General features: G+C 37.2%; 1 protein-coding gene across 1 annotated transcript in view; it reads left to right on the top strand.

Moving 5' to 3' along the window:
* Window positions 1-14,262, top strand: part of SACM1L (SAC1 like phosphatidylinositide phosphatase) — an 82,451-nt gene extending 68,189 nt beyond the window's left edge. The window contains exons 13-20 of the mRNA XM_072153092.1: window positions 491-589; window positions 1,713-1,851; window positions 6,744-6,813; window positions 6,898-6,970; window positions 7,057-7,150; window positions 11,710-11,802; window positions 12,629-12,686; window positions 13,610-14,262. Of these exons, the coding sequence (XP_072009193.1) occupies window positions 491-589; window positions 1,713-1,851; window positions 6,744-6,813; window positions 6,898-6,970; window positions 7,057-7,150; window positions 11,710-11,802; window positions 12,629-12,686; window positions 13,610-13,746 (763 nt within the window). The 3' untranslated portion in view covers window positions 13,747-14,262. The remainder of the gene's footprint in view (window positions 1-490; window positions 590-1,712; window positions 1,852-6,743; window positions 6,814-6,897; window positions 6,971-7,056; window positions 7,151-11,709; window positions 11,803-12,628; window positions 12,687-13,609) is intronic.
* Window positions 14,263-14,316: the final 54 nt, after the last annotated feature.

The raw sequence follows: 14,316 nt of genomic DNA on the forward strand, positions 1-14,316 counted from the left end.
CTTGGCTTACATGTGTCTGACGCCCCCCAGAAATTGAGTATTCTTTTTCATAAAGTTATAAAATCCATTTAGTTGCAAGTTTAACCTACATCTTTTTAGTTAAAATTGAACTGAAATAACTGCCAGACTGTGACTCATAACCAGGAAGTCTTCCCATCCTGTCAGTCAGAGACTAGAATTAACTGACAAACTGCATCAAAGGAGCTCCTATAAGGACTATTGAGGTACAGGTGGAGTAAAGATTAACTTTACAGATCATCTGCCAGAACATTACCAGTATACATAGATAAACAGATACAGGTATCTAAATAGAAAATGTGTGATTTTATCCAGATCTTGCCGGGTGTACAGGTATTATGAGTATATAACGTCACTCAACTGTCCTATGAAAATGAATACATTTTATAGGAAGGCCTCTTTAAAACCAAAAAATGTATATTGTAGATCTAATTACATCTTTTTTTTTTTTTTTCATATTCTTCTTAAATAGGTATTTTGCTTTTGATTTTCACAAAGAATGCAGCCGTATGCGCTGGGACCGGTTACAGATTTTGGTGGATAAGGTGGCTGGAATTCAAGATGAATTTGGGTGAGATGAAGCTTAAACCTACATAGCTACACCTGACTGACTTTTGGCATACCACATAAAGATTTGTAACTACATAAATGTGACCTTTTTTGGTCTAATAAGACACTGGCCCAGATTTATTAAACTGACTGCCCCAGTTTTCAGGTGCAGTTTGCACACGGACACATGTGCAAACTTCTTGCACATGTATTTATGATGTGTTTGCGCTAGTTTTGCATTGCACTAAATGTGTAAGTGTTATAAGAACGTTGACCTGAACATATTAACAAAGAATGACAATCTGATGAAATTCCCTTATAAAATAATCCATGTCATAATGCATGAAAGTGTTGTCTGAGGAATACATCGGTACCAACAAAAGTGATGCGGCTTCAAATGTGTGTAGTGTTAATGTTGAGTTTTCCAGAAATAAATCTAGACTAAGAATAAGACTTTCTACTTCATCTGGGTATCTAAGAAGCTGCTTCTCATGTTTAAACTTCTTCCAAGAAACAAATTCAGAACTATATTTTAAATACATCTGCAAACAAAAAACAGCCGATCCTCACCATACGTTCATTTTCTTGAAAACTAATACCTAACTCTCTGTTTTTCAAAACCCAGTATCGGTAAATCAAAAAGTATGTCAAAAAGCTGAGTATTGCTAATATACTGGTGATACAGCAGTAAATCTAATTATTATCACAAAAGGTAAGATATAAATTATATGATAAAACTTTCTGTAACACAAAGTTGAATGCGTATACAAAGCATGAGAATGGTATCATGACACATGGTATACAATATGCAGTGATATAGACAATAGGTAAATAATCACATTACCAAATGAATCAAATCCGGCTAAAGGGGAGACCAGAGATTCCCAAATTTTTAAAGTTCAGGAGCCAATCTTTTGCATGTGGATTATAACACGCCTTATTTCCATGGGAGACTAACACTGGCGGATATTTCAAGCTTTGTGTAAAAACGCCTATTGTCTTATAGTAAACATACAGTTATTGCAGTTATTAATTTAATGTCTTTTTTTATCAAATATCAGTGGTTTAGGGTAAATCTTTAAAATAGAGTATGCACTAGTAGTAAATAAAATATAAGCTCCTAATAATTTATTTCTTGTAATTAGCTACTTCTTGGTGGATGCTGAAGGTAAAGTGTTAATGACGCAAGATGGAATATTCCGAAGTAACTGTATGGATTGTTTGGATCGCACAAATGTTATACAGAGTCTTCTGGCACATCGTTCTCTTCAGGCTCAGTTACAAGTATAACAGCATTTTTTGTTCTCTATATTACAGTAAAATTCCTTTTAAATATGGATTTCTAGTACCAAATCATTTAAAGTCACACTACATTTCCAAGGGTTGCAGCTAGGCTTTATTGTAGTACTTATATCTGAGCTGGCATTCCAGACACCGCCCATGCAGAGTTTTGGTGCTATGTCTAAAAGCAGTAATGAACCGGAACAAAGATTTCACCAGCAAGCTTCAGCTAATTCCCAACCTATTATTTCATCCATTGTAAGAACATCTCAATATAGAGCAAATTTTCATAATAAGCTCACTTTCTTATACATTCTGGTCCCACTGAACCCTTAGATAGAGGGGAAGTATTAAACGGGTGAAGACAATTAAGCCTAGCAGAGCAAAAAGCTCCACCCCAACAATAACATTTACATAGGATAGCCTAAAATGCTTATAAACAACATATGCATTAAACCTATTCTGACCAGGACACTTTTTTTTAGCAATTTTTATACTCTTTGGTCCAAGTGCCAAACTGTTTTTTTTGTGTGTGTGTGTATAAACGGTAAAGTACATTTTTGTTTAATTTTTTTTTTACAGTTACAAAACCTGTAATAGTATCTTTTTTTTTTTTTTTTAAATAATTTATTCATGCCCACCTGATACATGGGCCGGAAGCAATTCTCAGACAACCCCTTTAATATTATGAAGTCTATTTGTTCCTGCTATTCCAGGCCTTGAGCCCTCTTCATACATCCTAAAGAACTTTATAAAGTTCAGATACATCATGGAGTGTTAAACATAAAGTTATTGGTGGAGCGGAGATATTCCACTGCTGTCAAGATAAAGTTCTTTATAACACTATTGTACATTGAATATCAATAAACCTATCATTTCTGGTTATAGGCTTTGGATTCACTTTTGCAGCCTTTTAGTGACCAGATGCTTAAAGGGGTTGTCTAAATCATAACACAAACCCCACATATATAGTATCACTGCATCCATAACAACCCGTAGAATGAAAGTTAATTATTTAACCCATACGATGAGCGTGGTAAAAGAAAACTTAACCCACCAAAAATTAGGATTTTTAACTATTTAATCCCACAAAAATGCAATACAAAGTAATCAAAAAAACATATGTACTCCAGAATGTGACTGTTGCAAAGTACAACATGTCACACACAAAAAAAAAGGCATCAATCAGCTCTGTAGCCAAAAAAGTAAAAAATATTCTGCCACTTGGAAGACAGTGATGCAAAAATGATTTATAGATCTTTCCCCACATTAGGGTTTTATTTGACAAATTTAGTAAAACATAAGAAAAATATTCATGTACGTAATCGTCTCGTCTCCTACATAGAATAAAGAAAAAAATTATTATTAGGCAATATGGTGAACACCAAAAAAAAAGGAAAAAATCCAGTACAGAATTGGGGCTTTTCTACTCCTGACCAAAATAAAAGTTAATAAATTTTCAACAATAGGAGATACCAACCCCAAAATGGTAACACTGGAAAAAGCATCTAATCCCACAAAAAAAATGCTGTTACATGGCAAAAAGCTAAAATTTTATAACCTACAAAAGAGGCCTATGAAGAAACAAAATTCCTGGCAGCTGCAGGACGCTCCTTCCCTCCTGTGCCTCACTGTGTACCCATAAAACATGTAAAGGGCACACGTGGGGAGTCTCTGTACTCGGGAGAAATTGTATAACAAATTATAAGATGGGTTTTCTCTTTTTATCTTTTGCAAATGTGTAAATTTTAGGGCTAAATGAACGTATAACCGACAAAATCGTTCCATTCAAAATTTCACCTCCATTTTGATTCAATTACTATGAAGATCTCAAGGGATTAACAACTTCCTAAAAGGTGTTTGTGTTCGTTTGAGGGGTGCAGATTTGAAAATGGGTTAGTGGTTTTAATGCTAAATATGTAAAATTTCATTCAAAACTGTATTTATCCCCAAAATAGTAGATTCTTAAAATACGGAAAATTGATATTCGATTTGTAAGCTGCGTGACATCAAAATAAATTATCCAGACATTTAAAAGATTATGAAAATGTAAAGTAGACATATGGGAAATGTTATTTAGCAATTTATTTAGGTGGTAAATCTATCTGCCTGACAACGCAATGATTTAGAATTTAGAAAATGGCAAATTTTTTCAAAAAAATTCATAATTTTTTCAATTTTTTTTGTAAATAAACGCAAAACTTACTAGCCAACATTTACCACTAAAATGAAGTGCAGCGTGTGAGGAAAAACAATTACGGAATCGATTTGATAAGTAATACTGTTCAAAAGTTATAACCATATAAAGCTACGCATGTCAGAATACAAAAAATGGGGCTGAGCCTTAAGCTGTAGACTGACTGCGTCCTTAAAGGGTTAAAGAACTTTAACTTGATAACAATCCACCAACTACATTATGTCTGTTAATTGCTTCTACATACAAACTAATGGGGTGGCAAAGGGATGACATTTTCATTCATAAGCAAGCCTGGTGCTAAGAGAAACAGTAGGGATAGGGACCGAGACTTCTTGGTATGAATAAAAGTGATTACACTGGAAACAATAATAGAACAATACAACCAGTACAGGCAGTCCCCGGGTTACGTACAAGATGGGGTCCGGAGGTTTGTTCTTAAGTTGAAACTGTATAGTTTATAATTGCAGATCCAGACATTTTTTGCTGTAATGGGACCAAGGATTATCAATAAAGCTTCATTACAGACACCTTACAGCTGATCATTGCAGTCTGGGTCTATAGTAAAGCATGCAGAGAGCTTCATCAGAAGTCACAGTGGGCAGAGGGGTCCTTCTGTAACTATGGGTTGTCTGTAAGTCGGGTGTCCTTAAGTAGGGGACCGCCTTTATTTGTAACGGCTTTCAGTAAGGCCCCATTCGCACAACCGCATGGGGTCCTTTGATCATGGCTCCCATAGAGAACTATGGCACCCAGTCACAGTGCAGTGAAAAAACAACAGTGCCTTAACGCTCTGTGACTGAGGTTAGTAGGCATGCTGCAAAATATAGGGTATGTCCTATATTTTGCCGGATATTTTGAGGAGCTCCCTTTACCCGGAAGACAATGTTCTCTCTCACTGTCCTGAAAAGGGACATAGATTTTCATCCAAAAAAACTCAACTACCTTAGGTACTAAGCTTTTCCACAGCTGTCCTGGAGATGAAAAACAAACCCCGATGCATATAAGGTTTTTTTTTTAGGATGGAGCATCCAGATGTGTTGTGAATGTCTAAAAACACATGTTAGCCTAAAACTGTTATTTGAAAGATTAATGGTTCAACCTTGAAAATAAAAAACTTTATTAAGTGTAATATATGTTTTGTTTTCTAGAGCAGGACAGCAAACACAGATGTAGAAACCCCTGAGGAATTGATAGAGTATATTGGAAAGCATTACACAAGCAATATCATTTATTTGCTAAAAGTGGACAACCCTAATGTATATAGTGTTTGTAGATGTTTTATATATCCCATGTAGGTGTTTGGGTAGAGTTTTATGCTCTGCTATGTTTAAATCCCTAGTACCAGAAACGCATCAGAGAGTGAGCTCATTATGAAATTTAGCTCTATATTTTGATGATTTTACAAAGAATGAAATAAGAATGAATGATTTTATGGGAAATTGCTGAAGCTTGCTCGTTAAATCTTTGTTCCTGTTTAAACTTGCCTACTGAAATAAGAGTTCATCTAGAATATGCAGTAAAAGGGCTAGTGTTTTAGTCCGTTTCAAGCACAGTGCTGTGGATGGGAGTCCTTGTATCATAGAGAAATTTGACGTAAGGAGTCCTGCCTACTGGCCGTAAAGGTGGAAAATGGTTGCAATTCCTGTAGATATTTGATTTGTATTGTAAATATGAATTCTCATGTGTATGAAAACTGCCACTTAGGTAGTCATGATTTAAACTATAATTACATGTCGGGCTTTAGTTCTATGAAATGGAACATCTTTTCATTAAGCTTTAAATAGGGAATCCCAGAGGAAAAACTACTTTTAAAAATGTTAATTGGCCCCAGGTGCTTGGTGCTTCTTCATCTAGTAATTATGCACACCTCCATTCTTTTCTCCCTCCCACCCATCTGCCTGAGAGCTGGTGACATCATCCAGATATCGGAAAGTCTCATCAAAGCAAAACGGTAGATACATTTGCTTGACAGAGATGTACATCGCGCATACGCCAGACTTCCTGTGAGCTGGATGACGTCACCATCATTGGGCATGAGCTGTATACGTTGCTATCAGGCAGCCACATCTGACGTCACTGGCTCTCAAGAGATGGGTGGGAGGAAGATGAGAATCAAGGCGTGCATAATTAGTAAATGAAGAAGCGCCGGGCCGTCTGTGTGCACTGGGGGGGGGGGGGGGGGGAGAATTTGCATATTTTTTTAAGTATTTTTACTCCAAGATGCCACTATTTAAAGTTTAACGAAAAGATGTTTCGTTACAAAGAACTAAAGCCCGACCTGTATACATAGTTTAAGTCATGACTACCCAAGTGGTAGTTTTCCTTTAAGGTGTCAGACCCTTATCTATCTGCTATTTATGGCAAGTTAAAAAGAATAGTCCATCTTTATTTTTAGCCTGTAAAACCCCTTTAATAAAATCTATTAAAAGGACCTTATTTAGTTTTTATGCTAGCCACACACTAAACACTCCTGACGCATTATGTTATGCTGTGAAACAAAAATGCCTCTACAGAATCCCTTTATGCTGAAATGTTTGTTAGAAATTGGAATGTTTTACACTTTTTCTTAACCTTGTTCAACCCCTTTAGTAATAGCATCTCTAGAAACAAAATTCCATAACTGTATAACTGTATGGCCTACCTTTGGATCTGAGCAGGTGTTTCCAAGTTAAAGTGTAATTCCTATTTCATGTTTTAGAGGCTTGGAGTCCTCCATATTGGGCAGAGAATTGAAGAGCAAGTACTATTTGAAAGGATTTATAAAAATGGTAATGTTCTTGCTGATTTTATTGTTGCAATCTATCAGTCTATAATATTGCACCAGTTGATGTTTTGTTACTGTATTTTCACAGCCTGGGCTGATAATGCAAATGCTTGCGCAAAGCAATATGCAGGTACAGGAGCTCTGAAGACAGACTTCACAAGGCAAGTCAATATGCTGCCATATAAAAATCTCCTTCTTCTTCATAAAGATCTGTTTGGACTAACTACATCATGTATTTGTTTTGCAGAACTGGCAAACGGACCCAATGGGGACTTGTAATGGATGGATGGAATTCTCTCATAAGATATTACAAGAACAACTTTTCCGATGGCTTTAGGCAGGTAGGGCATTGCATGCAGGTGTTACCTATGCTGTAGGTGCTGACTGAAGCCTTTCCTCTGTGGCAAAAAAAGTTATAAAACGTCTAAAAAAAAAAAAAAAAAAAAAAAATTCAAATCACCCCACTTTCCCTAGCAATGATATAAATAAACACATTAAGTATCGCCACATCTGAAAATGCCTGATCTACCAAAATATAATAACCTTTTTTTACTGCGTGTAACGGACAATAGCGCCCAAATTTGAAAATGGCACTTGTTCGCCATTTTGAAAAATATAAAAAATTTAATAAAAAGTGATCAGAAGGTTGTAAAAATGATAGCATTCATCAAAAGTCGCAAAAAATGACACCACCCACGGCTCCTACACCAAAGTATGAAAAAGTTGTTAGGGCCAGCAGATGGCAAAATCTAAAAAAAAATTTTGTACAGGAAGTTTTAATTTTTGTAAATGTAGGAATACATTATAAAACCTTTATAAATTTGGTATCCCCGTGATCGCACCGACCTAAAGAATAAAGTAGACCTGTCATTTGGGGTGCATAGTGAAAGCCGGAATTTTTTCCCGCTTCCCAGTACAAAGCATGGAAAAATAAATACCGTCACTATGAAGTGCAATTTGTTACACAGAAAACAAGCCGTCGCTGAGCTCTTTATGTGTAAAAAAAAAAAAAAAAGTTCGTTTTTTGATTGTGGTGAGTGAAAAATGGAAATGTAAAAACAAAAAAGGTCCAGGTCCTTAAAGGGTTAAAGTGTTTAGATTGTGAGCCCCATGGGGACTGGGACCAATTTGCTTTGTGCAGCGCTGTGTAATCTGTGTGCGCTATATAAATAAAGAATTATTATTATTAAAGTGGCTGTCCACCAATGTTTACCATCTGCAAAGAAGAATGGCAGAGAATTCCCAAATCCAGGTGTGAAAAACGTGTTGCATCATTCCTTAACTCCTTAACGCTCTGCGCCGTAGCTGTACGGCGCAGAGGTATAAGGAGTGTATGAAGAGGGCTCACGGGCTGAGTCCTCTTCATACAAAGGTGGGGGTTTTTGCAAAATGCATAAAACCCCCACCGCTAATAACCGCGGTCGGTGCTAGCACCGATCGCGGCTATTAACCCCCCCGTTGCCGCCGGCAAAGTCGCCGGCGGCATTTAAAAGACGGCGGCGCGCGGGCGCCGCCATCTTTTTTTCGATCGCCACGCCCCCGAACGTCATCGGGGGGCGGCGATCGGTTGCCATGGTAGCCTCGTGTCTTCTTTTGACACGAGGCTATCTGGCAGCTGCAGATTCGTTACAATGAGCCAGTGGCTCATTGTAATGAATGTGCTGCAAAAATGCCATATATTGCAATACAGAAGTATTGCAGTATATGGTAGCAGCGATCTGACCATCTAGGGTTAATGTACCCTAGATGGTCTAAAAGATAGTGAAAAAAAAAATAAAAAAAAAAGTTTAAAAAATAAAAAAAATTAATAAAATATTAAAAGTTCAAATCACCCCCCTTTCCCTAGAACGGATATAAAACATAATAAACAGTAAAAATCACAAACATATTAGGTATCGCCGCGTCCCAAAATGCCCGATCTATCAAAATATAAAAACGTTTACGGCCGGCGGTGACCTCCGAGACGGGAAATGGCGCCCAAATGTCCGAAATGCGACTTTTACACCTTTTTACATAACATAAAAAATGAAATAAAAAATGATCAAAATATCGCACAGACCTCAAAATGGTAGCAATGAAAACGTCGCCTCATTTCGCAAAAAATGACCCCTCACACATCTCTGTGCGCCAAAGTATGAAAAAGTTATTAGCGTCAGAAGATGGCCAAAAAATTTTTTTCTTTTTTGTACACATTCGTTTAATTTTTGAAAATGTATTAAAACACAATAAAACCTATATAAATTTGGTATCACCGCGATCGCACCGAACCAGAGAATAAAGTAGGCGTGTTATTTGGAGCGAAGAGTGAAAGTCGTAAAAACTGAGCCCACAAGAACGTGACGCACGTGACGTTTTTTTTCAATTTTTCCACATTTGGAATTTTTTTTCAGCTACGCAGTACACGGCATGTTAAAATAAATAACATCACGGGAAAGTAAAATTTGTTACGCACAAAATAAGCCCTCACACAGGTCTCTACACGGAAAAATGAAAAAGTTATGGATTTTTGAAGTTGGAGAGCGAGAAATCGGCCGAAAAACCCTGCGTCCTTAAGGGGTTAAAAGACTCATGGCTGCACTAGCTCAAATAGTGCATCTACTCAATACTGAGCAAAGGGGCTGAATACTCATGACCATGTGATATTTCAAAATATCTACATGTCTGTTTTTTGGTGTCAAGATGGGGTGCAGAGTGTACATTTAAAGAGCAAGAAAAACTTTTTGATCATACCAATTGATGATGAAACAAAGAGTGAAAAATGTAAAGGGCTCTCAATACTTGCCGTACCTACTGTAAATAGTGTGTACTATAATAGAATACTATCTTTACTGTAAAGAGTCGAAGTGTTTTTTTTTTTCTTTGTGCTATTTGAGTAATTGAAGGTAGCTTTTTTAACCCCTTCTCGCTCTGCTTCTGACATATCGGATGCTGAGCGAAGTGACTTAGCATCACTGTGTATATTGGACACAGAGCTGATGTCCGTTCAACTCAAGATCTGAGACGAACCGGCATTGGGACACAGAGGGTGCCAGCTATAATTAATAGCCGACACCCCAGTGTTACACCCGCGGTCGCAGTGGGCTCTGATCGCGGGTGTTTAACCCGTTTAATGCATCGGACAGCGCAACCGCGGCATTTAACTTGCTTTTGGGGGGGTCTTTCCCTCACAATCATCGCGATGGCAGCCCTGGGGTCCGACCAGGACCCCAGAGCTGCCTGTAGACACTGCCTGAAATATGGAGTCTATGACGTCATCTTAAAGGCACAGTGTCAGCCTATACATATGCATATGTTGACACTGCTAATACCCTGCAATACATCAGTATTGCAGAGTATTATCATGAACAAGCAATCAGATGATTGCTTGTTCATGTCCCATGAAACACAAACCCTACATTTGTAGTATCACCACGTCCGTAACAACCCTTAGAATAAAATCATAACTTTATTTAACCCGCACGATGAACACTATAAAAAATAACTGTAAACAACCCACCAAAAATTATGATTTTTACCTATGGAATCCCACAAAAAATGCAATAAAAAGTGATCAAAAAACATCTACTCCAGAATCATACTGTTGCAAAGTACAACATGTTCGGCAAAAACCAAGCCATCAACCAGCTCCGTAGCCAAAAAGGTAAAAATGTTACGTCACTTGAAAGACGGCAATGCACAAATGATAGATTGTTCCCCACATTAGGGTTTTATTTGGCAAATTTAGTAAAACAAAAGAAAAAATATTCAAGCATGGTATCCCCGTAATCGTATTGACCCATAGAATAAAGATAATATGATTATCAGGCTTTATGGTAAACACAAAAAAAAACAATGGGGGATACCAACCCCAAAATGGTAACACTGGGAAAAAGCATCTCATCCCACAAAAAAAATGCCATCACACAAACACAATAACAAAAAAACGAAAATTTTATGGCCTTCAAAAGGGGCCAATGAAGAAACTAAAATCCTGACAGCTGCAGGGACCTCCTTCCCTACTGTGCCTCGCTGTGCGCCCCTACAACAAGTAACGGCCACATCTGGGGGGGGGGGGTCTCTGTACTCGGGAAAAATTGCATAACAAATTGTAAGGTCGGTTTTCTCTTTTTATCTTTTAGAAATGTGTCAATTTTAGGGCTAAATGAACGTATAACCGACAAAATTTGACCATTCTAAATTTCACCTCCATTTTGATGTGATTACTATGAAAATCTCAAGGGGTTAACAATCTTCCTAAAAGTTGTTTCTGATTGTTTGAGGGGTGCAGATTTGAAAATGGGTTGATTATATAGGGGGTTTTTGATGTTGAATATGTAAAATTTCATTCAAAACAGTATTTATCCCTAAAATAGTCAATTCTAAAAATACAGAAAATCGATATTCGATTTGTAGGCCGAGTGACACCAAAATAAATTATCCAGACATTTCAAAAATTATGAAAATATAAAGTAGACATATGGGAAATGTTTTTCAGCAACTTATTTAGGTGGTAAATCTATCTGCCTGAAAACGCAATGATTTTGAATTTCAAAAATGGCAAATTTTTCAAAAAAATTCATTTTTTTCTTCTTCTTTTTTGTAAATAAACGCAAAAATTATCAGCCACAATTTACCACTAAAATGAATCAGATCGTGATGCTTTAAGTGTATGTGGAGAGTAAGGTGGCTCACCCGAGTCTCACCATATTCCCCAAATCCGTCTGAATTTATCTAGACAGTTCCTTTTATCACTGCCTCATATGGAAGCTTCTGGTTAATATGTGCAATGTTGGGAAGTAAGCACCTTAGTGCTATACATTTTCTTGCTATAAACAGCGGCTAAAACTAATTTTATTCTACATGTACACCAGCAACAGCTTGTTCTGAAACATTGGCCAAATGTTTGTTTTTACTTTTACAGGATTCAATTGATTTGTTTCTTGGAAATTATTCAGTTGAAGAAGTCTATTCTACAAGTCCCTTACAGGTTCAGAAAGACTGGAAATTTTTAGCTGTAAGTTTTACCTTTGGTGAGATGTGAATAAGAAATGCATAGCTATAGCAAATATTTGTTCATTTATTGTTCGCCATCATCAGGACTGACCCATCTCTAGAGATCCTGACCATTGGTTCTGTATTTACATAACGGATATCATTCTGTGTAGATGTAAGTTACACTGTTTTATGTCCTATGTGATGTGGCATTCTAGTAAAAAAAAAAAAGAGCGACGATAGGGGCGCCACATGTGTAAAACCAAGTGGATTAGAGAGATGTTTGATGTGCTCACCTTTCTCGGTTGTACAACGATACAACACATGAAGTAGCTTCAGTTTTATGTTAGAGTGGTTTAGGTTGCTCCCTGGTACCATTGGTGTCCAAAAAGAAGATCAAGCGGTTAAAGGGTACATTCCAGGCTGTTCGCGGCACCAATCACTTGAGATATTTCACTAGTAGGTTCCTTTATATGGTAGCTTTATAATACGCATTTCGAGCCCAGACCCGGCTCTTCCTCAGTTACATACAAGCAACTGAGCTTGTATGTAACTGAGAAAGAGCCCGGTCTGGACTCGATATGCGTATTATAAAGCTACCAAATAAAGGAACCCACTAGTGAAATATCTCTCGTCCGAGTGATTGGCGCAGTGAACACCCTAGAATCTACCCTTTAGCCGCTTATTCTAGTAAAGTTGCTGTAGTATAGACGTAACATTTTTCACTTTTTTAGATATGCAAGTGTTGGCACTGGAATCAAAATTTTTCAGCTCTACGTTTATTCATTTTTACTGACCATGAACATTTAAACCAATTATTTGATTTTCAAATTTCTCTTCCTTTTTAGTTGCCAATCATCATGGTTGTTGCATTTTCCATGTGCATTATCTGTTTACTCATGGCTGGTAAGTAAGCTTTACTATATATCCACCATTATAACTATAATTGTATTCCTTACCTGGGCACTCTAGGGATGGGGGATTAACAGCTAGAGGGAGAGAGCCAGAAACAAAAAACTTACCTGAAGCTGCAGATTTGTATATGTCCCCTAGTTCTAGCTGCTACTGCTCGGGACTGCTGTATAATCTCACCCATATGGCGTGTAAAGTTGATTTCATTTAATGGATGTGTGCAATTTATGGAATAAGCTGTAGCAGGCAGTCTTCTTCCACTAGCTCTGAGGTCCAGTATATGGATACTTGCTGCTCATCATGTTTAAAGAGGACCTGTCACCCATAAATTCGTCACTAGGAGCTGCTTACTAATGAAAGCAGCTCTTAGTGCTTAAACAAATGCCGCAGTGTTAGAATGATAGCGTTATCGGAAACCTCCGATAACGCTATCTAACACTGCGGGGGGGGGGGGGTACAATGTAAACTGTTCTCCGGACCGCCCCGCTCACTTCATAGGCCGACGGTGACTGCAGCGTGTCATGCAGCAGTCACCACCCCCAAACCTTCCCACAATCCCGCCCCCCTTATGAATACGTCGGACCGCTTTGCGAGCAGTCCAGTGATTACATTGTGCTCCACCGCAGTGTTAGATGGGAGGAGGTTTCCGATAACGCTATCATTCTAACACTACGGCGTTTGTTTAAGCACTTAATAAAGTAAGCAGTTCTAGTGAATTTATGGGTGACTGGTCCTCTTTAAATACATGCAAGCTTATTCTGAAGTATCACCTAAAACAGCAGGTACAATTTCTGTATTGTACCAACTAGAATACAGGGCTAAAATACAAAATAAAAACAAATTAATGTAAATGTATCTATTTTTTATGTGCACAAATAATTATTATACTTGAGTGTAATGATATTTGCATCTTATAGGTGACACATGGACTGAGACTCTGGCATATGTACTGTTTTGGGGTACCTCTAGCATTGGAACAGCCACTATTATCCTCTACAATGGCAAAGACTTTGTTGATGCTCCAAAACTAGTGCAAAAAGAGAAGATGGACTGAATTTGTATTTGTTCAAGGCATCTAGGTAGTTCCACAAGCCATACTTGGAGTCTCTACTAATCTGCTTTCAATCACATTGTTGATCTTCCTAATGTTGAAATTGATTTAAAACCATCATTTGCAATAAATTTTAATGCCATGGGCAATGACAATGCTGCATTATCATACTGGAGCATAACATACTCTTAAATGATCTGCTTCTCAATGTGCAATTTCCATTGATTTGCAGTGTATTTACAAATACTATGGCATAAATGGAGATAAGACCTCATCTTTAAGCATTTTAAGTTAATAGTTGTACAATAAAGACTTTCATTTTGAGTTCCATGCCTTACAATTGTCTCTAAATCGTACTGTTCTCTTGTTTTTCTATCTTTCATTAAGTAGTTTAAGATGACCAGCATGATAAATGTGTTCTCTCTTTATCATTCCTCTCCTTATTGTATGCATTTCCTTTTCTTCATTTGTCTGCCTTAATTTATCATAATAAAATGTTTTAATTTAGAACTGCAAAAATATGTATGTTTGCTTAAAGAATTCTGAAATTCTAAAACAAATTGAATAAATGTG

This window comes from Engystomops pustulosus, chromosome 5 (genome assembly GCF_040894005.1).
Source record: "Engystomops pustulosus chromosome 5, aEngPut4.maternal, whole genome shotgun sequence".
Classification (NCBI taxonomy): domain Eukaryota; kingdom Metazoa; phylum Chordata; class Amphibia; order Anura; family Leptodactylidae; genus Engystomops; species Engystomops pustulosus.